Source organism: Grampus griseus, assembly GCF_964374135.1.
Source record: "Grampus griseus genome assembly, chromosome: 16".
NCBI lineage: Eukaryota > Metazoa > Chordata > Mammalia > Artiodactyla > Delphinidae > Grampus > Grampus griseus.
The window spans coordinates 75158321-75184740 of record NC_139010.1 but is presented as its reverse complement, the minus strand read 5'-3'; the positions used below and the strand labels follow the sequence as shown (position 1 = coordinate 75184740).

General features: G+C 38.1%; 1 protein-coding gene across 5 annotated transcripts in view; it reads right to left on the bottom strand.

Moving 5' to 3' along the window:
* INPP5F (inositol polyphosphate-5-phosphatase F) overlaps nucleotides 1-26420 on the bottom strand; it is a 92599-nt gene that overhangs the window by 34591 nt on the left and 31588 nt on the right. For all 5 annotated transcript variants that reach the window (XM_082673775.1, XM_082673776.1, XM_082673777.1 and 2 more), the window contains exon 3: nucleotides 17745-17881. In XM_082673775.1, coding sequence (XP_082529901.1) covers nucleotides 17745-17881 — 137 coding nt within the window. The remainder of the gene's footprint in view (nucleotides 1-17744; nucleotides 17882-26420) is intronic.

Sequence of the window (26420 nt, the reverse complement as noted above, 5' to 3'; positions counted from 1 at the left end):
ACACACACTAATGAAATCAGCATAAAAACACACTCTTTGGGTCCAGAGATTAAGTTTGAAGCAGAAAGTAGGGGCTGCAGGAAATATGCAGTCCAACCAACAAAGGTGATGAAGAGGATGGGAAGGTGTTAAGACAAGAGAAGGGCACAGAGGTTCTACAGAGGACTACCTGGTTAAAGTCAAGCGTTTTACATATAATTTCATGTGGCTCAACACACAAAGCAAATATTCTGAAAGGGACACAAGGATTCTATTAACCATATGCAGACTAATTCCATTTTTTCAATACACTGGTTTTACTGCTATGCTAAGTGGTAGACACCTGTTAAGAGCTAACAGTTACTAAATGGTTATCATTAGTAGTGTCTTACTTACAAAATAACTATTACTAGATTATAAACAGGATAAAAAAACTTAATGAGGAGAAAAAACTAATTCAAGACTGTGGGGTTTTTAAAAATATTTATTTATTTATTTAGTTTTTGGCTGCATTGGGGTCTTAGTTGTGGCACACAGTATCTTTTTTATTACGGTGCTCGGGCTCCAGAGAGCACGGGCTCATTAGTTGTGGCAGGCGCGTGGGCTGCAGAGCACGTGGGTTCGGTAGTTGTGGCGTATGGGCTCTCTAGCTGTGGCGCCCGGGCACAGTTGCCCCACGGCATGTGGGATCTTAGTTCCCCGACCAGGGATCGAACTGGCGTTCTCTGTATTGCAAGACAGATTCTTAACCACTGGACCACCAGGGAAGTCCCCTGGTTCGAGTTTTGATTATAAATTTTTTTTAAAAGTTAGGGGGTGGACTTCCCTGGTGGCACAGTGGTTGGGAATCCTCCTGCCAATGCAGGGGACACGCATTCGAGCCCTGGTCCCAGAGGATCCCATGTGCTACAGAGCAACTAAGCCCGTGTGCCACAACTACTGAGCCTGAATGCCACAACTACTGAAGCCCATACACCTAGAGCCCATGCTCCGCAACAAGAGAAGCCACTGCAATGAGAAGCCCGCACACCACAACGAAAACGCAATGCAGCCAAAAATAAATAAGTAAATTAATTAATTTTTTTAAAAAAGGAAGGGGGCTGTTCCTGTTTTATCAAATTGGAAGTGGAGACTGATAACTGAATGAAGAATTCGGATGTACTGCAATCTTACGGGTTTTATGTCTTTTCAAAGCTATGGCTACCAAACACTGTATTCACATGGGTTTCAAAACATGATTGAAACTTTACACTCCTCCTGGCCTACCAGTGAAGACAAGGGAACCAAAGGTGAAGTAAAAAAAATCTACAGTCATCCGGCCAAAACCAAGTTAACTTAATTTCCCTTCAAGTAAGCAAAACTAACCAGATCTTGAGATAATGGGGAAGGAGCAAGAATCAAGCATATGGACGTTGCTCCAGCAATTCTCTCCTCTCCCCTCTTTCTGCCTGATCATTCCCACCAGCACAGAAACACACTGATATTTCTCTCCTCTAACACTCCTCCTGTGCCAGCTAGGGTCCTACTTCTTTGTACTCCTCACTGCCTCCAATCCCTCTCCTCCCATTCTCTCTCCAGCCCACTCCAACTTGGCTTTGGCCCCCACCACTCCACCGAAACCTTATCTTCAGTGTGACCAATGGTCTCTACTTGGCTAAATACAGTGGTGGATTCCTGGTCCTTATCTTAACTGCTCAGTAGCATTTGACACAGTTCATCTCTCCCTCATCTTCTCTGATACACTGTCTTACTTGGCTTCCAGTGGTCACTCTTTTCCTCTTTTACTGGTTCTTTCCTGACCATTTGACTTCTTAATGTCTTGGCACCTCAAGGTTCAGTCCTTGACCCCCTTCTCTATCTGCATTCACTCCCTCAGCGATTTCATCCAGTCTCATGGCTTTAAATACCATCTACATGCCAACTCTTCCCTCCCAGTGGTACATTTCCAACCCCACTCTTTCCCAAAATTCTAGAATCACAAATCCCAACGTTTCCACTTGGATTTCCATCAGGTGCCTCACACGCAACATGTTCAAAACTAGACTCTCATCTTCTCTCCTCTGCCTTCATCTCCTGTGGCTCTCCTCCCCTTGCTTGCTCCACTCCACCCATGTCACAGCCTCCTTGCTGTTCCTCAACAAGCCAGGACTACTGCCACCTCAGGGCCTGTGTTCTGGCTGCTCTCTCGGCCCAGACATCCTCTCCTCAGATATCTTACCATAATCTCCAATCCTGGGCACTCCACCCACCACCCTTACTGCACTCAACTTTTATTTCCCATAGCGTTCACTACTTTCCAACATATGACATAATATAATTATGTTGATGTTTACTGTCTGCCGCACCCCCACCATGATGTAAGTTCCATAATAGCAGAGATCCTTGTTTTACTGACTCATATATCTCCAGGGCCTTAGCAGTACCTGATACAGGAGGTCTCAAAAAACCTTTGTTAAATGAATGGATGGGCTCTGACGCTACAAATGTAAGTGGTAACCTCCAGATTCACACATGGGGCATAAAAGTAGTCCTAGAAAACCATCACTTCCCTTCTTCCATGAATACACCTCATACCCCTCCAGCCTTGGTTAGTACGGAATTACTGGGGCAGCAAAGGAGCTCTCCCGTTAGCCCCCTGCTGCTGCTGCTGCTTGCGGCACTGAGCAATTGCCGGTTAGTGATTTTTATGCAGAGTGTTTGTTAGTAATCATCTAGTCATATTAATAACACCTTCTTTAAAAGATCTGAAAACATGCCTTAAACCTAGTTATAGATTGTTGCAATTTTAATATTCAAACAGGATATTATGCCTCTGTCAGACACAGTTATTCCTTAAGAGCATTCAAGCCAGCAAGACTTTCCCCCAGGAATATATCAAAGATGATTCTAAATATCTAGCTATTCCAAAGTAATCTTGCAGCAGCACACCTAGTCTGCACCCACTCTCCTCAGTCTAGAAGGACGGGAGTTGTTTTTCTCTGCAAGGCTGTGTCTCCTCTAGGATCAGGACCTTGCCCCATCATTCACCCCCTCTCTCCTCTGTTCCAACCTCTCTCTCTAATAGTCCCTTTCCTACCACCTTTTAACATTGTTCAAGTTTACCAGAATCTTTTCTCTAAATCCATCCCTCAACCCTGAAATCTCCATGAGTGAGCAGGGTACAGTGTCACAGTCACTGGAACTGTGAGGACTATAGTCTGGTTGGAGTAGGTCAAAGAGTGAAGGCCAATGAAACTGCTCAGGCAGAGTGAAACAAGGACTCCCTCGCTCTGAAAAGGACAAACCTTATGTGTGTCTAAGAATGTGGCATTAATGATCACTCTCTGCCATCTTGTCACCTGGCCCCTATGACACCCGTCTCTCTGGGCTCTTCCCCCACCTCCAACTGTTCCTTCTCTGTCTTCTTTGTTGGCATCTCTATCTCTAAAGATAATGGTGGCTCCCAATGTTCCACCCTTAGTTCTCTTCCCATTCTTCATGCTCTGCCAAGAAAATTTCATCCTCTTTCCTCGTTTTTAACTACCACTACGTTGAACTCTACATTTCTAACTCTACTCTTTTGCTCTGAGCTCATGACCCCAAAATACATCTCCCCACTAATGAGACACTAGTCTCTCAAATTCAGCATCTCCAAACCTGACCAACATCTGTTTAGCAAATCTTGTTCCTTCTCTGGTATGCCGTATCTCAGGCAATGACTACATCACCCACTGGATTACTTAAGCAAGAAATCTTGGAGTCATCTTCCATTATTCTACCTGCTGAAGTCTCTCCTATCAACCCCAACTACTTCATGCTGATTGTTATTGTGTTAATTCAGATCCTTATCTTTTGCCAAGACCAGTGTTTCTCAAGGGAGGTGCTACTGGCTTAACAGACAAGAGAATTCTTTTCGGCACAATTATCCCACTTAGAACAGATAACCTAAGAGCCTCCTTTCACGAACTGGGGGGTCCCACTCCAGCACCAGGCTTAAAGTACTGAACATGGCTCCAGACACCCATCTCCAATATAGCCCTTTTAGTTCCCTTTAATGTGTAGGGACCAAATCTCCACCCACCACTGCCTGCTTATGGATGCAGAAACTAGAAGGCCTCTGTCTGACCCACTATTCCGTTTATGGTCCATGAAGATAAGATGCGGTTTCCCTCTAGGCCTGGGAATGTCTTGTTTTTCTTTTCTTTTCTCTCTTTTTTTTTTTTTTTGGCGGTACGTGGGCCTCTCACTGTTGTGGCCTCTCCCGTTGCGGAGCACAGGCTCTGGACGCGCAGGCTCAGCGGCCATGGCTCACGGGCCCAGCCGCTCCGCGGCATGTGGGATCTTCCCAGACCAGGGCTCGAACCCGTGTCCCCTGCATCGGCAGGCAGACTCTCAACCACTGCGCCACCAGGGAAGCCCTCTTTTTTTTTTAATCTATCCTCTTCCTGGGCTTGGAACAGAGTTGGTATAGGCCCAATATCCCTTAACTCCAAAATCCAAAAAACTCTGAAACCTGAAAGTTTTTAAAAGTTTGCTACAAGCTCATCTAATGACAAAATAATCCCTGAACTGATATGAGGCAATTTATAGTCATCATTTACCTTCCTTAGAATGAATATTCATATGATTCTTTAAGAAGTTTGAATGTGTAAAATTGTAGGGTAATGTCCCAGACTCACTGCACATATATCAAGTACATGGAATAACCTTTTAGAAAGCCCCCAAACCTGAATTCTAAAACAAATACAGCCCCAAAGATTTCAGATAAGGATTGTGATCTGCATTACAAAGCACAAAGTCACCACACCATCTTATCCAGAAGTCTGTCTCTGTCTCTTAAAACTGACTTTTCTAAATAGAAATTTAAAATACTTTAAACATAAAACATTTTCAATGAATATTTAAAAATCTTCCATATATAAAGTTAACTTTAGAAAAGAAAGTATAGACCACTATCTTTTAAAATAGGTTAAATTCAGGCCTACCCAGAAACAGGAATACAGAAAACTACTTCTTGGGATCCCTTCCAGTCTTAAAATGTTTTGTTTAGACAGAGCTCTAGGGATTACAACATACAGTGTGGACAGTAGGATCACCTTCCCTTTTCCAGAGGCCCAGCCAGTCCTGTGTAATATGTGCTTAGGCACTTCTCACAACATCGATACACACCATCTCAAAAAGAAAAGCACCACTGCAAGCGCCACAGTGCTCCCCTAGTTTTTCTACTACTCTAGCAACTTACATTTCACAACCAAGATTAAGGGCTGATGTTGTTGCTGCTGTATAGGAAAAGGAAACTAAATGATTTTACTTTAAAGGTTGGTAGCTATCTATGTCCATCTGGAGCTAAAATTTTAAACAGATGTCTAATGGGAAACCAAATATGGAAAATGATACAGTTATCTATTAAGGCAATGAGATACAGCAAATAAGATATGCAGATATGGAACATAAGCCTATAAAACTTTAAAGGATGTTTTTGCAAAAGAAAGAACATCTATGTTCTCATTTATTTGAAACCCACAGATTCTTCATACCCTTGTATAGATCTTTTTTTTTTTTTTTTTTTTTGGCCATGCTGCATGGCATGTGGGATCTTAGTTCCCCGACCAGGGATCAAACCCGCACCCACTGCAGTGGAAGTGCAGAGCCTTAACCACTAACTAGACTGCCAGGGAAGTCCCTAGATCTTTTTTTTTTTTCCTTTAATGGCACATTGCTTTGAAAAACAGTCTGGCAGGTCCTCAAGAGGTTAGACACAGTTACTATATGACCCAGCAATTCCATTCCTAGGTATGGAATTTCTCTTTCTGCCAAGAGAAACGAAAACAAATGTCCACCCAAAAACTTGTACACAATGTTCACAGCAGTATTACTCATAACAGCCCCAAAGTGAAAACAACCTAAATGTCCATCAACTGATGAATGGATAAATAAAATGTGGTATACAATGGAATAAAAAGGAATTAAGTGTTGACACATGCTACAACAAGCATGAACCTTGAAAACATGGTGCTAAATAAAAGAAGCCAGTCACAAAAGGCCACATATTTTATGATTCCATTTATCAGAAATATTCAGAATAGGCAAATTTACAGAGAAAGAAAGTAGATTAATGGTTGCCTAGGATTTGCCTGGGGTTTGGGGGGAAATGAGTGACTACTAATGAGTGCAGGGTTATTTTTAGAGCGATGAAAATGTTCTAACATTAATTGTGGTGACAGTTAAAAAACTGTGAATATACTAAAAACCACTGAAATTATGTGCTTTAAATGAGTAAACTGTATACTATGAAAATTATTTTAAAAACTGGCAAACAAGCCATATAACTAAAGCAAAAAGTCAATTGGGGGGCTGGGGGGACCTTCAAGATGGTGGAGGAGTAAGATGTGGAGATCACCTTCCTCTCCACAAATATATCAGAAATACAACTACATGTGGAACACTTCCTATAGAACACCTACTGAACACTGGCAGAAGACCTCAGACTTCCCAAAAGAATCGTGTGGCTGACAGGGTCTTGGTGCTCCGGCCGGGTGTCAGGCCTGTGACTCTGAGGTGGGAGAGCTGAGTTCAAGACACTGATCCACCAGAGACCTGCTGGCTCCATGTAATATCAAACGGTGAAAGCTCTCCCAGAGATCTCCATCTCAATACTAAGACCCAGCTCCACTCAACGACCAGCAAGCTACAGTACTGGACACCCTATGCCAAACAACTAACAAGACAGGAACACAACCCCACCCATTAGCAGAGAGGCTGCCTAAAATCATAATAAGGTCACAGACATCCCAAAACACACCACTGGACGTGGTCTTGCCCACCAGAAAGACAAGATCCAGCCTCTTCCACCAGAACACAGGCACTAGTCCACTCCACCAGGAACCCTACAGAGCCCACTGAACCAACCTTAGCCACTGAGGGCAGACACCAAAACAGCGGGAACTATGAACCTGCAGCCTGTGAAAAGCAGACCCCAGACACAGTAAGTTAAGCAAAATGAGAAGACAGAGAAAACACACAGCAGATGAAGGAGCAAGGTAAAAACCCACCAGACCAAACAAAGAGGAAATAGGCACTCTACCTGAAAAAGAATTCAGAGTAATGATAGTAAAGACAATCCAAAATCTTGGAAACAGAATGGAGAAAATACAAGAAACGTTTAACAAGGATCCAGAAGAACTAAACAGCAAACAAACAATGATGAACAACACAATGAATGAAATTAAAAATTCGCTAGAAAGAATCAATAGCAGAATAACTGAGGCAGAAGAATGGATAAGTGATCTGGAAGATAAAATAGTGGAAATAACTACTGCAGAGCAGAATAAAGAAAAAAGAATGAAAAGAATTGAGGACAGTCGTAGAGACCTCTGGGACAACATTAAATGCACCAAAATTTGCACTATAGGGGTCCCAGAAGAAGAGGAGAAAAGAAAGGGACTGAGAAAATATTTGAAGAGATTATAGTTGAAAAGTTCCCTGATATGGGAAAGGAAAGAATCAATGAAGTCCAGCAAGCACAGAGAGTCCCATACAGCATAGATCCAAGGAGAAAAATGCCAAGACACATATTAATCAAACTATCAAAAATTAAACACAAAGAAAAAATATTAAAAGCAGCAAGGGAAACACAACAAATAACATACAAGGGAATCCCCATAAGGTTAACAGCTGATCTTTCAGCAGAAACTCTGCAAGCCAGAAGGGAGTAGCAGGACATACTTAAAGTGATGAAAGGGAATAACCTACAACCAAGATTACTCTACCCAGCAAGGATCTCATTCAGATTTGATGAAGAAATTAAAACCTTTACAGATGAGGAAAAGCTAGGAGAATTCAGCAGCACCAAACCAGCTTTACAACAAATGCTAAAGGAACCTCCCTAGGCAGGAAACACAAGGAAAAGACCTACAATGACAAACCCAAAACAATTTAAAAAATGGTAATAGGAACATACATCTCGATAATTACCTTAAATGTAAATGGATTAAATGCTCCAACCAAAAGACACAGACTGGCTGAATGGATACAAAAACAAGACCCATCTCTATAAGAGACCCACTTCAGACCTAGGGACACATACAGAATGAAAGTGAGGGGATGGAAAAAGATATTCCATGCAAATGGAAATCAAAAGAAAGCTGGAGTAGCAATCCTCATATCAGAGAAAACAAACTTTAAAATAAAGACTATAACAAGAGACAAAGAAGGACACTACATAATGACCAAGGGATCAATCCAAGAAGAAGATATAACAATTGTAAATATTTATGCACCCAACATAGGAGCACCTCAATACATAAGAAAAATGCTAACAGCCATAAAAGGGGAAATCGACAGTAACACAAAAATAGTAGGGGACTTTAGCACCCCACTTTCACCAATGGACAGATCATTCAAAATGAAAATAAATAAGGAAGCACAAGCCTTGAATGACACATTAAACAAGATGGACTTAATTGATATTTATAGGACATTCCATCCAAAAACAACAGAATACACTTTCTTCTCAAGTGCTCATGGAACATTCTGCAGGATAGATCATATCTTGGATCACAAACCAAGCCTTGGTAAATTTAAGAAAATTGAAATCGTATCATGTATCTTTTCTGACCACAACGCTACCACACTAGATACCAATTATAGGAAAAAATCTGTAAAAAATACAAACATACGGAGGCTAAACAATACGCTACTAAATAACCAAGAGATCACTGAGGAAATCAAAGAGGAAGTCAAAAAATACCCAGGAACAAATGACAATGAAAACACGACAATCCAAATCCTATGGGATGCAGCAAAAGCAGTTCTAAGAGGGAAGTTTATAGCAATACAATCCTACCTCAAGAAACAAGAACATCTCTAGGGAGGGTGGGAGGGAGGGAGATGCAAGAGGGGAGAGATATGGGAACATATATATATGTATAACTGATTCACTTTGTTATAAAGCAGAAACTAACACACCATTGTAAAGCATTTATACCCCAATAAAGATGCTAAAAAATAAAAATAAAAAAATTAAAAGTATATCACTACACAATAAACAGACATTGAAAAGATTAAAAAAAAAAAAAACAAGAACATCTCAGATAAACAACCTAACTTACACCTAAAGCAATCATAGAAAGAAGAACAAAAAAAACCAAAGTTAGCAGAAGGAAGAAATCATAAAGATCAGAACAGAAATAAGTGAAATATAAACAAAGAAAACAATAACAAAGATCAATAAAACTAAAAGCTGGTTCTTTGAGAAGATAAACAAAATGGATAAACCATTAGCCAGACTCATCAAGAAAAAAAGGGAGAAGACTCAAATCAACAGAATTAGAAATGAAAAAGGAGAAGTAACAACTGACACTGCAGAAATATAAAGGATCATGAGAGATTACTACAAGCAACTATATGCCAATAAAATGGACAACCTGGAAGAAATGGATAAATTCTTAGAAAAGCACAACCTCCTGAGACTGAACCAGAAAGAAACAGAAAATATAAACAGACCAATCACAAGCACTGAAATTGAGACTGTGATTAAAAATCTTCCAACAAACAAAAGTCCAGGACCAGATGGCTTAACAGGCGAATTCTATCAAACATTTACAGAAGAGCTAACACCGATCCTTCTCAAACTCTTCCAAAATACAGCAGAGGGAGGAACACTCCCAAACTCATTCTACAAGGCCACCATCACCCTGATACCAAAACCAGACAAAGATGTCACAAAGAAAGAAAACTACAGGCCAATATCACTGATGAAAACAGATGCAAAAATCCTCAACAAAAGAATCCAACAGCACATTAAAAGGATCATACACCGTGATCAAGTGAGGTTTATCCCAGGAATGCAAGGATTCTTCAATATATGCAAATCAATTTGATACACCATATTAACAAACTGAAGGAGAAACCATATGATAATCTCAATAGATGCAGAAAAAGCTTTTGACAAAATTCAATACACATTTATGATAAAAAAAAAAAACCTCCAGAAAGTAGGCATAGAGGGAACCTACCTCAACATAATAAAGGCCATATATGACAAGCCCACAGCGAACATCGTTCTCAATGGTGAAAACTGAAACCATTTCCACTAAGATCAGGAACAAGACAAGGTTGTCCACTCTCACCACTATTATTCAATATAGTTTTGGAAGTTTTAGCCACAGCAATCAGAGAAGAAAAAGAAATAAAAGGAATCCAAATCAGAAAAGAAGAAGTAAAGCTGTCACTGTTTGCAGATGACATGATACTATACACAGAGAATCCTAAGGTTGCTACCAGAAAACTACTAGAAGTAATCAATGAATTTGGTAAAGTAGCAGGATACAAAATTAATGCACAGAAATCTCTTGCATTCCTATACACTAATGATGAAAAATCTTAAGAGAAATTAAGGAAACACTCCCATTTACCACTGCAACAAAAAGAATAAAATACCTAGGAATAAACCTACCTACAGAGACAAAAGACCTGTATGCAGAAAACTATAAGACACTGATGAAAGAAATTAAAGATGATACAAACAGATGGAGAGATATACCATGTTCTTGGATTGGAAGAATCAATATTGTGAAAATGACTATATTACCCAAAGCAATCTACAATTCAATGCAATCCCTATCAAATTACCAATGGCATTTTTTATAGAACTAGAACAAAAAAATCTTAAAATTTGTATGGAGACACAAAAGACCCTGAATAGCCAAAGCAGTCTTGAGAGATAAAAACAGAGCTGGAGGTACAGATTCCCTGACTTCAGGCTATACTACAAAGCTACAGTAATCAAGACAATATGGTACTGGCACAAAAACAGAAATACAGATAAATGCAACAGGAAAGAAAGTCCAGAGACAAACCCATGCACCTATGGTCAACTAATCTATGACAAAGGAGGCAATGATATACAATGGAGAAAAGACAGTCTCTTCAATAAGTGGTGCTGGGAAAACTGGACAGCTACATGTAAAAGAATGGAATTAGAACACTCCCTAATACCATACACAAAAATAAACTCAAAATGGATTAGAGACCTAAATGTAAGACCGGACACTATAAAACTCTTAGAGGAAAACATAGGAAGAACACTCTTTGACATAAATCACAGCAAGATCTTTTCTGATCCACCTCCTAGAGTAATGGAAATAAAAACAAAAATAAACAAATGGGACCTAATGAAACTTAAAAGCTTTTGCCAAGCAAAGGAAACTACAAACAAGATGAAGACAACCCTCAGAATGGGAGAAAATATTTGCAAACAAATCAATGGACAAAGGATTAATCTCCAAAATATATAAACAGTTCATGCAGCTCAATATTAAAAAAACAAACAACCCAATCCAAAAATGGGCAGAAGACCTAAATAGACATTTCTCCAAAGAAGACATGCAGATGGCCAAGAAGCACATGAAAAGATTCTCAACATCACTAATTATTAGAGAAATGCAAATCAAAACTACAATGAGGTATCACCTCATACCAGTTAGAATGGGCATCATCAGAAAATCTACAAACAATAAATGCTGGAGAGGGTGTGGAGAAAAGGGAACCCTCTTGCACTGTTGGTGGGAATGTAAATTGATACAGCCACTCTGGAGAACAGTATGGAGGTTCCTTAAGAAACTAAAAATAGAATTACCATATCATCCAGCAATCCCACTACTGGGCATATACCCAAAGAAAACCATAATTTAAAAAGACACATGCACCCCAATGTTCACTGCAGAACTATTTACAATAGCCAGGTCACAGAAGCAACCTAAATGCCCATCGACAGATGATCGATAAAGAAGATGTGGTACATATGTACAATGGAATATTACTCAGCCATAAAACGGAATGAAATTGGGTCATTTGTAGAGACATGGATGAATCTAGAGACTGTCATACAGAGCGAAGTAAGTCAGAAAGAGAAAAACAAATATCGTATAGTAAAGCATATATGTGGAACCTAGAAAAGTCGTACAAATGAACCGGTTTGCAGGGCAGAAATTGAGACACAGATGTAGAGAACAAACGTATGGACACCAAGGGGGGAAAGCAGCGGCGGGGTGGGGCTGGTGGTGTGATGAATTGGGAGATTGGGGTTGACATGTATACATTGATGTGTATAAAATTGATGACTAATAAGGACCTGCTGTATAAAAAAGTAAATAAAATTTAAAAAAAGAGTCATGTACCACAATGTTCATTGCAGCTCTATTTACAATAGCCAGGACATGGAAGCAACCTAAGTGTCCATTGACAGATGAATGGATAAAGAAGATGTGGCACATACATACAATGGACTATTACTCAGCCATAAAAAGAAACGAAACTGAGTTATTTGTAGTGAGGTGGATGGACTTAGAGTCTGTCATACAAAGTGAAGTCAGAAAGAGAAAAACAAATACTGTATGCTAACACATATATATGGAATCTAAAAACAAAAAAATTGTTCTCAAGAACCTAGGGGCAGGACAGAAATAAAGACACAGACGTACAGAATGGACTTGAGGACACGGGGAGGGGGAAGGGTAAGCTGGGACAAAGTGAGAGAGTGGCATGGACATATATACACTACCAAACATAAAATAGATAGCTAGTGGGAAGCAGCCGCATAGCACAGGGAGATCAGCTCGGTTAATTGTGACCACCTAGGGGGGGTGGGATAGGGAGGGAGACGCAAGAGGGAAGAGATATGGGAACATATGTATATGTATAACTGATTCACTTAGTTATAAAGCAGAAACTAACACACCATTGTAAAGCAATTATACTCCAATAAAGATGTTAAAAAAAAATTACCATGCTTCTAAATGCACCTTTTAACTGGAGTTATACGGAAATTGAATTAAAGATACCAAAGATTTAAATTAATGTGTCAGAAAATAAGCAAACAGTTTGTGATTTTCAACATAGCTGTTCTTTCCTTCCTCCTATTGTTCACTGTAAAGCTCCATTACCATAAAATAGGATTAAAGGAAAGGGAAAAAAGGCTTAAATGCAAATTTCTAAAATTCTATTCTCTTGAGAGAAAGGCATGCCAAACTATCACTAAAATGGGATCTGGAAATACTTTATCTATAATCACGGTTACCCTTAATTAGCAAGGGTCATTACATATTTCCAACTCTTAACTTTTAGTACCCTGGCAAATGCCATAGCTCAGACTGTTCAACTGTGCTGTAAAAATACTCAGCTATGTGGGGGCATATCTCATTTTCACCTGCATTTGAAGATAATCTCATTCACTTAAGAGTATCAAGAGAGAAAAGGAAAGATCTTCACAATAAAGACATTTTAAAAGCTTTCATCATATTCACATTTTTGTGTCTTAAAATTCCATTAAATATTATTTCCTAAAGATTCCTCCCCCTCCACCCCTGCCATTTACACAATAGTCAGCTACTAATCTCAAATGTTACGGATTGGTGGCCACAAAGGGCATAAGAAAACCTCCCTGAAAAGTCCAGCTCCAGTTCTCCGATGAGGACAGCTCATTTCCCCAGGGTTGGGAGTACTAGATGTACAAACTGATGACTAGCAGGTGACCAAGGTGCTGGATAAGCTGTTTCTTGCTCTAACTCTAACTGTCAGGGCCCCCAGGCTTAATGCTCAAACCAGCATGCTGCCCAAGGGGTGCTCGCCCTCAAGGCAAAGGCTGGTGACAAGAAGCCACACTGACCTTTCAATTTGTCAGCAGTCATCCAAAGGACACAAGTTTATTAGCTTAGCAAACTGACACAATTTTTTTGGTCTGGCTGTTCTTCACTAAAATAAAATGCAAACAAAACCTGCCAATACCTGTTTTTAATAGGCCCAATTGCCACCTAAGGTACTTGTCTCAGATCAGCAATAGTATTAGTATTCCATCTCTAGTACCAATTAAAGGAAATAAGAAGTACTCTAATCTCTTTTTGATACTTGCAACAAATAGAATATCAATGTCCTCCTAAGTTCATTTTAATGCTTGTTTCTTAAAATTAGATTGTCAAACTTCCAGCATAAAAATAACTATATTGTCACAGGCATACCCATTTTACCGTGCTTCGCAGATATTTTTTTTTCGTTTTTTTTTTTTTTTAACAAATTAAAGGTTTGTGGCAACCTTACATCAAACAAGTCTATTGGCAGGATTTTCCAACAGCATTTGCTTAATTCATGTCTCTGTGCCACATTTTGTTAATTTTCACAATTTCAAACTTTCTCATCATTATTATATTTGTTATAGTGATCTGTGATCAGTGACCTTTGATGTTATTGCAAAAATATTGACTCACCGAAAACTGAGATGGTGGTTAGCATTTTTCTAGCAATGGTATTTTAAAATTAAGGTATGTACATTATTTTTTAGGCATAATGTCCTTGCACACTTAATAGACCACAGTATAAACATAACTTTTATATGCTTGAGAAACAAAAAGATTCATGTGAATCATATTATTATGATATTTGCTTTATTGCAGTGGTCTGGAATTAAACCCACAATGTCTCTGAGGTATCTCTGTACTTATTTTTTTAAACAATTTAACCCTGTCCCCAAACTTTCTTCCTAACAACTCACCTTAGAAAAACACGTATTTGAGCTGTGGGGTAGTGGTAACTATGTTACCTGTTACCTGCTATTCAGGTAACAGGGAGGCAAGGTCAGCAGAGTGATACAGGACCAAACGGCCTGAGTCCAGGTGTGATTATCTCCTCTCCAAGCCTTCTTTCTTCACCTGTACAACATGGACCGTAACAGTGCCTACTTTATAGGATAGTCCAAAGGATTAAATATGATAATCCATTTAACCCTCAGGGCCTGTCTGGCACATCACACAGTGACCAGAATAGGCTAGGACTATGACAGAGTGATGACATCCCTAGATGCCACATCCCCACACTGACAGCAGGCATGATACAAATGCTTTCATGGGTTACTTCAGCCAGGCGGTGGCAGGCACAGTGTGGAGACAAACATTGGCCCTGGGCAATCTCATTATCTTGGCCCTAAGTCACTGTATTTGAAGGCTTGATTTCCTCTTGGAAAATGAAAAAGTCTTACAAGATCAGTGGTTTTTCTTTCTTCAAAAAAAGAAAAAAGAAAAAAGAGTCCCTCCCATCAGGAAACCTGCACAAGCCTCTCAGATAGCCTCATCCACCAGAGGGCAGACAGCAGAAGCAAGAAGAACTACAATCCTGCAGCCTGTGGAACAAAAACCACATTCACAGAAAGACAGACAAGATGAAAAGGCAGAGGGCTATATACCAGATGAAGGAAAAAGATAAAACCCCAGAAAAACAACTAAATGAAGTAGAGATAGGCATTCCAGAAAAAAGAATTCAGAATAATGATAGTGAAGATGATAGAGGACCTCGGAAAAAGAATGGAGGCAAAGATCGAGACGATGCAAGAGATGTTTAACAAAGACCTAGAAGAATTAAAGAACAAACAAACAGAGATGAACAATACAATATCTGAAATGAAAACTACACTAGAAGGAGTCAATAGCAGAATAACTGAGGCAGAAGAACGGATAAGTGACCTGCAAGACAGAATGGTGGAATTCACTGCTGCGGAACAGAATAAAGAAAAAAGAATGAAAAGAACTGAAGACAGCCTAAGAGACCTCTGGGACAACATTAAATGCAACAACATTCGCATTATAGGGGTCCCAGAAGGAGAAGAGAGAGAGAAAGGACCCGAGAAAATATTTGAAGAGATTATAGTCGAAAACTTCCCTAACATGGGAAAGGAAATAGCCACCCAAGTCCAGGAAGTGCAGAAAGTTCCATACAGGATAAACCCAAGGAGAAACCCGCCGAGACACATAGTAATCAAACTGGCAAAAATTAACGACAAAGAAAAATTATTGAAAGCAGCAAGGGGAAAACGACACATAACATACAAGGGAACTCCCATAAGGTTAACAGCTGATTTCTCAGCAGAAACTCTACAAGCCAGAAGGCAGTGGCATGATATACTTAAAGTGATGAAAGGGAAGAACCTACAACCAAGATTACTCTGCTGGGCAAGGATCTCATTCAGATTCAATGGAGAAATCAAAAGCTTTACAGACAAGCAAAAGCTAAAAGAATTCAGCACCACCAAACCAGCTATACAAGTGCTAAAGGAACTTCTCTAAGTGGGAAGCAGAAGAGAAGAAAAGGACCTACAAAAACAAACCCAAAACAATTAAGAAAATGGTCATAGGAACATTCATATCGATAATTACCTTAAACGTGAATGGATTAAATGCTCCAACCAAAAGACATAGACTGGCTGAATGGATACAAAAACAAGACCCATCTATATGCTGTCTACAAGAGACCCACTTCAGACCTAGGGACACATACAGACTGAAAGTGAGGGGATGGAAAAAGATATTCCATGCAAATGGAAATCAAAAGAAAGCTGGAGTAGCAGTACTCATATCAGATAAAATAGACTTTAAAATAAAGAATGTTACAAGAGACAAGGAAGGACACTACATAATGATCAAGGGATCAATCCAAGAAGATATAACAATTATAAATATATATGCACCCAACATAGGAGCACCTCAATACATAAGGCAACTGCTAACAGCTATAAAAGAGGAAATCGACAGTAACACAATAATAATGGGGGACTTTAACACCTCACTTACACCAATGGACAGATCATCCAAACAGAAAATTAATATGGAAACACAAGCTTTAAATGACACAACAGACCAGACAGATTTAATTGATATTTATAGAACCTTCCATCCAAAAACAGCAGATTACACTTTCTTCTCAACTGCACACAGAACATCCTCCAAGATAGATCACATCTTGGGTCACAAATCAAGCCACGGTAAATTCAAGAGAACTAAAATCATATCAAGCATCTTTTCTGACCACAACGCTATGAGATTAGAAATGAATTACAGGGAAAAAAACATAAAAAACACCAACACATGGAGGCTAAACAATACGTTACTAAATAACCAAGAGATCACTGAAGAAATCAAAGAGGAAATCAAAAAATACCTAGAGACAAATGACAATGAAAACACAACGATCCAAAACCTATGGGATGCAGCAAAAGCAGTTCTAAGAGGGAAGTTTAGAGCTATACAAGCCTACTTCAAGAAACAAGAAGAATCTCAAATAAACAATCTAATCTTACACCTAAAGGAACTAGAGAAAGAAGAACAAACAAAACCAAAAGTTAGCAGAAGGAAAGAAATCATAAAGAACAGAGCAGAAATAAGTGAAATAGAAATAAAACAATAGCAAAGATCAATAAAACTAAAAGCTGGTTCTTTGAGAAGATAAACAAAATGGATAAACCATTAGCCAGACTCATCAAGAAAAAGAGGGAGAGCACTCAAATCAATAAAATGAGAAATGAAAAAAAAACTACAAGAGAAATATAGCCTGAGAGAAATTTCAAGAAATATAGATAAAAGATATAATAAAAGTTAAATCTCACCTTGACTTCCCCTACCCCAAACCAGTTTTTGAACTGTGGTGTGCAGTCTTAGGGATCCCTAGAAACAGAAGGTGGCTTCCAGCAGAAGCCAAGTAGGCAGGGCCCCAAGGAACCCCTCTTCTCCTATCACTACCTCAACAAAAGCAGCTCTGGCTTCTATGCATTTTATATACTGGATTTCACAGATTTTAAAACAAAGGTTCCACTACCAAAGTGAGACTTAAAAACCACAGGATTAAATTACTCTAAAGATATTATCCAGCTCTAAAACTCTATGATTCTGGTCTATTAAACCAAATCCCCATAGTTGCCATTACATCTATATCAAGTTTCCATAAAATTTCCTGAGACTTTACCTTACCTCTAGCTCAAGATCCTGAGGTTCCATTTCAGAAAGTGATAGCACAGCAATTTTGGTAACTTTACAGACCTCATGGTCTCCTGGAAGTTTGCCCACCAAAGCTTTCTGCCGAATTAAAATAAGCCACCATGGTAGATCTGAAAGAGAAAAGTCATATTTAATGTCTGGCTTCTATAAAGTGGTACTGTCCCGGCAAGCTGAAGGTGAATAATCAAACACAGTGTGCAAAAGATACAACCCTTTAAAGCAGCGGTCCCCAACCTTTTAGGCACCAGGGACCGGTTTCGTGGAAGACAATTTTTCCACGGCCGAGGCGGGTTGGGGTGTGGTTCAGGTGGTAATGTGAGCGGTGGGGGGGATGGTTCAGGTAGCAACGCGAGCAATGGTTCAAGCAGTAATGCAAGCGATGGGGAGAGGCAGATGAAGCTTTACCTGCTCCCCCCTCCTCCCCGCCCCGCTCACCCTGTTGCGTGGCCCGGTTCCTAACAGGCCGTGGACTGGTACCTTTTAGAGCACAACAAAGATACAAAAATGACCCTTAAATGTATGAAAAGATTTTCAATGGAGATGTAAATTAAAATGTTGCAATACCATTCTCACCCATCAGCTTGGGGATAATAAAAAAGTATGACAGCACATTCGCTGGCCAGGCTGTGGGAACCAGGCACTCTCCTAGTGCTGGTGGGAATACAAATGCACACAACTTTTCTGGAGGGAAATTTTGTGATAACTAATAATAAAACATACACACTTACCTTTGAACCTAGCAATCCCACTCTTGTGAATTTACCTTGAAGACACACCTCAACAACACAAAAGTACACATACTCAAATCTATTCATTGCAGCAGTTTACAACTGTAAAATACTGGAAACAACTAGAATGCCCAGACATAGGAGAATGGCTGAATAAACTATGGCACATCTATGCAATAGAGTACTATGCAGCTGTAAAAAAGCATTCTGTAAACTGCTAAGAAGTGATTCCTCGATACATTAAGGGGATAAACTGGATATTATTAATATACAATAAGGGTATTACATAATAAGATATAGTATTAAATCGAAGCACGAAAGAGTATCTAGAGTGTGCCACCCTTTCTGTAAGAAAGATGAGAAAATATGCACATATCTGCTCATTTGTACAAAAAAAAAGAGGAAAGAGAAATTAGAAATTAATGAGATTGGTTACTGAACAAGGAGTAGGTGGAAATGACATGGAAGGAAGAGAAAACAGGAATGGGATAAAAGGGATCAGGGGGATGACATCTCTCCAAGTATACCCTTTCACGTAGTTCTGACTCTTAGAATCATGGTAATGTTTCACATCCCCTCAAAAACAAGTAGTTCAAATTAACCAGAATGTGAAGGGAACCCAAAACAAAATGCAAAGAGTAACCCAACTCTGTTACAAATGGAAAACGTAACCATAATGTAGGAGATAAGGAAGAAATAAACTAATCTAAATAACTTTGGAAAACAGTATTTTGCAAGGATAAAGACAAAAAGAACTGTATACAATATTGTACTCTGGTTAGTGAATTATTTTTCAGAAGAGTATGAGTTAGCAATTCCAAAACTACTTTATGTGTACACTAGGACTGAGCAAATAAGTAAATATATTGAAGAAAGTGGGGGAGGGGTGTAAAACAAATGAAAGAAGTATTTAACAATTACAAGAAAGAAAGGAAAGAAAACACTTAGAGGCCCAATAGTTATCTTTCCAATCCAAATTTCTACTTCTCACAAAAGATTTCTATTTAACTGAGAAATGGTCTATGAAAGACAGCATCCAAAAGCAATTTTTCATTTTATGAGACTCTACACCCTTTAAAAATACTACCTAATTAGTACCAAAAATAAAAATAATTGAAACAGTGTTTCAGGAATTTCTTACTATAGAAAAATAGCATGATGGATATATATTCCCCTTATGAAAATATATTTTTAAAAGATATATAGTATTTTAATTTCCCCCATTTTTCCCCCAAATATTAGTCAACTCTCATTTGAGGGAAAGTGCTCTGGAGATGTGCTTAAAGCATTTCATAAATGCAAGAATTTGGAAACGTTTCATAGTTCTTTATAAAATAGGGTAGAAATCTACTCCAAAGTTTCAAGGCTTTTGCAGGTCATTTCATTAATATCATTAAACTTTAACCAAGGACCTACCATGTGCTGGGAAGTACGTCAGGCACAGATTAAGGTTACCAAGCACCTAACACACAATAAACCTAACACAAAATAAATAAAGCACATAATACATAATAAACTGTTGAATGCTAATACAGTCTGCTGAATAAAAAGAAATTCTTACCACAGGTCTCTTAACCTCACAGGAATAATTTCTATTTTACACTGAACAATTTAGTGTTGGCAGATGATCAGACAAGCCAACATTAGGAAGCCCTCTTCCCAGTTTATGCCTTCTTGCTTTCATATTAACATTAAGAATTGCGATTTTAAGAAATTACAGCAATGACAAAAACACAATGTGCACAATCAAATGTAATAAATGTCTTTCCAATAAGCCATCTAATGGTATAGTACCAAAAATATAAAAATACTAAATTTCAAACACAGAGGTTTTACCCCACACATAGACTCACTTGGGAAACGAAAGGCATGCTTTTTTCCACAAAAACATTGGTATTGTCAATACTGAAATTCAACTTACAAACTCAAATACATTCAAAAATAAAATACGCATATTTTTAGAGTTTAGCTAGCTAAACTCATACACAGAAACTGAAAAACTGAGGTGCTTCTATAAAAAAAATTACAGACTTAAGTTCAATATGCCTGAGGGATTATAATGAAGACTAAATCTGAGAAAATACCATGTAAATGATCTAAAACAAAAGAGAAAAAATTTTGTAAACAGTAGCTTTCCCTTTTCAGAGAAGCCTCAGTGTTCTGGACTTTGAGGTCAGAAAGACTCAAATTTTAGCTGCCTTATTTATTTGTCATGTGCTTCAGCTTAATACTTAACTGCTCCAATTCTTGGTTTTCTCATCTGTAGAATGGGATAAAACCACCTATTTCAGAGAGTATCTATGAGGACTAAATAATTTTTATAATTCCTGTTATTATTACTAAAAGCTAATGTTTACCAGGTAGCAAAACATATGATAAACCTATGGTAAATAAAACAACGTGGTGCCAGTACAAGAATGGACAAATGAATACTAGAAAAGAACAGAGAAGACAGATGCAGACCCATGTAAATATGGGCATCTAGTAAATGATAATAAAGAGGGGGAAAGCATGGTGTGTCAATAATTAGTGTTGAAATACATACTGAAGTATCTGCAGAAAAACATCTGGAATCTGCTTTGAAATAATTTAGACGCTGGGAGTGTGGGGACCATGAATAAAAATGTCTTTTTGTAGTTGACTTCCAACCAGCTCTACAAATTGCACTGGGTTAAAATCTCATAAGTCTTTTAATATACAGTTTCCTGTCTTACTGTTTTCAGTCTTACACACTGATCAAAATGAAAAAACTAAGGGTAAGATAGATAAGGAAATCGATATTTACTAGTTATAATCTAAGTAAGGTGGGATGATGAAAATGTCCTGGAATTAGATAGTGGTGATGGTTGTACAACCTTATGATGATACTAAACACCACGGAATTGTAATTTAAGAGTGAATTTTATGGTGTGTGAACTATGTCTCAATCATTTTTGAAAAAAAAAACTCCTTCTAAAGAACAAAAGAACTTGTTAGGAGTCTTATCTACCACAGCAGAGAGTAAAAAACTAAAAAGTGGGCTTCCCTGGTGGCGCAGTGATTAAGAATCCGCCTGCCAATGCAGGGGACACGGGTTCGAGCCCTGGTCCGAGAACATTCTCACATGCCATGGAGCAACTGAGCCCATGTGCCACAACCACTGAGCCTGCACTCTAGAGCCCGTGAGCCACAACTACTGAGCCCGCGTGCCACAACTACTGAAGCCCACGCACCTAGAACCCGTGCTTCGCAACAAGAGAAGCCACCGCAATGAGAAGCCCGTGCGCCACAAGGAAGAGTAGCCCCCGCTCACCGCAACTAGAGAAAGCCTGCACTCAGCAATGAGGACCCAACGCAGCCATAAATAAATAAATAAATAAATAAATGAAAAAAACTAAAAAGTGTATTTCCTGTCAAACACAGAGACACAGGTATTTGAAATAGTGTTCAAAGGAACATTAAAATCATAATGGAAAGAAAATGAAAAATTTGAATTGGACACTAAGATATATCTAAGCTGCCCCTAGAAAACAAAACAAAACAAACAAAAAACCTCATGAGAAATAGCAATATGTATTCCTGTAATTATTTTGCCTTAGGTGAAACAAAACATAATAATAAACACATAGAAGCCTGGAAGTTCGGCAAGAATGAGCATGTTAGTTACAGGGTTAAATGATCCAAATATATTTTCTCTAGTTTGTGCTTTAAGCCAAGAAAAATGTAAAAGTATTGATATATAGCATCACTACTATTTAGCAATCCCAGTATCCAGTCAGGCATAGTTTTGTAATAAAGTTTTTAAAAGCACAAATGCAGGTTACTGCATTAATTTATATCACCCACCAGCAGAAGAAACTTGGCTCAATTAAAGCTGCCACACTGAACTCTGGATATGCGGTACAACCATGTGGCAAAGGTAATTTAGTCTAGCAAGGTCTTTCAGCATAAAGATATTTTTTCAACTTTTTAAACATTTTACAATGGGAAAAAAGGTCAATTTTGTAACCCTGACTCCTTCAGGAAAAGACAGACAGGAAAATCTGACTTCCCCAGCAAGATAAGAAAACTGATTAGGAAGTGATTATCTTGAAAAGCATGACCAGTTAGGGCAAACTAAAACAATAGTCCTGGAAAAGATTCAATTGCTTGCCCTATACAATAACTGACTCAGTTAAAAGAGGATAAGTAATGGCAGGATAAAGATTTTCATTTAAAAAAAAATTTTTTTTTTCCTAAAATTGGATGAAACTCTTTTCTCCCTACTCGTGACCTCACCTCTAGGAAGTACTGCATCTTACATATTTCTCAACATGACTATCCATCCTACTGACATATAGAAAAGATAAGCATTTGATCCAACAATGAACGTCTAGCGATCCTTTTCATTTTTATTAATGTTAATTCGATAGGAAATAAAGGAATACATTCCATTTGTTTAAAAATGTAAACATTACATATACAATTAATGTTCCCTTTGACCATTGTTCCCCACTCCATGGCAATTCTTTAAATCTAATCCAAACCCCACCTTGTGAGTTCTCTCATATAAGGAGACTAGCAGAGACTAGGAGAGCAATTGGTTACCATTGTTGGCATTAGTCCTTTTAATCTTACTTGAGAGTTTAACAATGACCTTTTAAACATACATAATTTAGGGAATTTCCTGGTGGTCCAGTAGTTAGGACTCTGCGCTTCCATTACATGGGGCACTGGTTCGATGATCCCTGGTCGGGGAACTAAATTCCCACATTCTTTGAGAATGAGCCCCTAATAAGTATTTGGTGGGGTAATTTACCATTTTTTTTTCTTTTGATGCAACACAGCTTTATCTAGTCTTTCCAAAGCATTCAATTTAGCCTTCATAGAAACAGGAAGTCTTTCTTTTTGTATCAATACTCATAGTTGATGGGCTTATTTAACTATGTAATTACAATATCGAGTAAAACAAGTATGAACAGGATTGGAAATAAACACGATCCACCAGAAGGGAGAGGGCTTCCTACCCAGTCTCCCCCGGCCTTCAGAGCATCCAATGCATCTACCAACAGACTCTGCAGAGGCAGTAAGGCATGTTGGTTAATCTGGCAAACAGGTTAAGTGAGATTCAACTAAAAGAGCCCCTAGTGATAGAAATACATAGGCAGTACGTATTCTGTGGGCCAGACACTTGAAGTGAATGAAATATTTGCGTGAAAATGATTTTGCTTTTCTGATATTTTTCTTCTGGCTCACCTTTTCCAAAGACTGGTTCTGATTTGAACTGGTTCAATGGGATTTTTTTTTTAAGACTTAATTCTTTTAGAGAAAAAAAAATTTATTTACTTTTGTAGCATACAAAGGTTCTGTTTTCACTGCTCTTTTGGACACTTTCCAGTTTCTCTCTATAAACATTCACGTTACAACCAAAGGCAAAAATAAAAAAGAAGGTGGATCTGATAACGACTCTCATATGTTTTCCTCCTTTAGCTTGTCCCAATCCTGCAGACTATATTCCTGAGGACAAAGCACTTCCTTCACCTCTCCTAGGTCCACGTCACCTGGAGTGTCCAACAGGAGAAGGTGGGAAATGACAAAGCAGAGAGAACCCTGCTGCCTTAACACTCGAAATCAGCACAATAGAATTTATAATTATATCCGCATGCCAATAAATACTAACCCAGGTGGTTACTACATACTCCGAAGTTGTAACATAATATTCAGGTAACAAATATTTAAATTCTTGAAGAGCGTCTGTAGATTACGCCTCTAATAAATGCTCGGAGTCTGCATTTGCACCAGATGAATCAGAGAATGGAGATGTGTCGGTAAGAAGGAAAAAAGAGAATTAGGAAAGGGGATTATAGTTGGCTCACCTCTCCTTTCTTCTGTGTCAAGCTGATAATAAGAATACTCATATGTTTCTCTGCCGTTTCAAGTTGACAGTCTAACTAATAAGTTTAAGGCAAATGACTCATTGCCCTTTTTATATTTTAAGGCTTAGGTGTGTACAAATTTAAAATTGCTATATCTTTCTGGTGACTTGAACTTTTGCTATTTTTGAAATGTATATCTTCTTTATGCTTCTTGCCTTAAAGTCTGTTTTGATATTGGGATAGACACATTATTTTTCAGTAGGTTAGCATTTGCTTGGTTTCTCTTTTTTTTCTATCCTTTTACTTTGGACCATTCTATATACATACACATATACCTAAGGTATTTGTCTTAAAAGCAGCTTGTAGATGACTTTTATTGTTTTTCCATTATGAAAAGCTTTGTTTTTTAACTGAGTACTAAGTCCATTTGTATGTAATGTAATTGTTGATAAACTTAAGAATCATTCTACCGTCTTACCATTTGTCCCACCTGTTCTACATGCTTTCTTTTCTTGCCTTCTTTTGGATTATTAAGTGTTAAAATTATTATTATTCCATTTCCCCCTTTATTAGGTTTTTACAATCTTTTATTATGCTATTAGTGGTTATATTGTAGGGTCTGATAATACGAGCCCTAACTTACAAAAGCCTAATGTAAATTAGTATTTTTGCCAGTTCCTGGACAGTGAAAGGACCTTAGAACACCAGCCCTTTCTAGCTCACTATTGTTACTATTATTGTTGTGTGTTTTCATTCTGCGTTAATTTTAAACCTCATATAAAGCCAACTTTATTTAAATTTACCAACACATTTACTCTTTCCACTGACCTTCACTCCTTCCTACAACTCCACACTCCCATCTGGAATCATGTTCCTTTTACCTGAAGAATTCTTAGTATTTCTTTTAGTGCAGATACTGCTGATGACAAATTCTTTGTTTGGCTCAAAATGTCTTTTTTTCCTTAATTTTTGAAGGTATAAAATTCTAGACAGGCACTTTGAAGACAGCATTCCACTGTCTTCCAGCTTCCATTGTTTCTATCAAGGCTGATTGAATGCCCTTGAATTTAATGTGTGGTTTTTCTTTGGCTGCTTTAGGATGTTTTCTTTGTCTTTAGTTTTCATCAGTTTTACTACAAGGTGTCTAAGGGTGGTTTTCTTTGTATTTTTTCCCTTGCAGTTCAAAGTATTTCTTGACATTGTGACTTGTATTTATAGTTGGTTTTCAAAAATTCTTGGCTATTATCTCTTCAAGTACTGCTAGTCTCTTGCTGTCAGAAATAATCTGTCTAGTTTCTCTTGATCTCATTTTTTAAAATGTACGAAGTATCGTTAAATGATCCGTTATATAATATATTAACACACTATGCATTTTAAGAGACTCTAATAATTGGGTAATGTCTTAACGGCTTATCTCAAGATAAATTATGTTCCAATTTGAAGGATCCTGCTTTTCTTTTTTTTTTAAAACAAATCTTTGGTAGGAATTTAAATTCAGTCCAATGTGTACATAAAACCTACTTCATTGATACCTATTGCATAAGCTATTAATTGGCCACTTAGTACTTTTAAATGAATATGAGCATAAGTCTATAGGTTTTATGCAAACTTATGCATGAATTTAGATTTCTACTAAAAGATATGGATTCATGGTATGTTTAATATAATATTTTGCTTTATATTTAAGGTTATTTCTATTTTTTAAAACTACATTAAGAAAAATGCTTTCTTTTCCTAATGGAAATAGAGCACTATACATCTTTGAATATATTTCAGGGAGCAACGTACACCATTATACATCAGTTAAGTAGAAATACAAGTAACAGTACCAGCACACCAGAGCTATTTTTTTCAAAGTACATCATATTGGGCTTCTAATACTCTCAGTGACCAAAGAGCCAATTATTAATTTGTTCATTTTCCAAGCATAGTAACTACTCAGTGTTTCTTGATGGGTCGCTCTGTTGCCTACTAAAGTTTCCTAAGTCTGGGTATATAGAAAACTGACAATGACTCATAAGAACAGCATCTAGGGCCAAGAGGTACACTTATTAGGCTCCATTTCAAAAGTATCAAATGGTGGAATC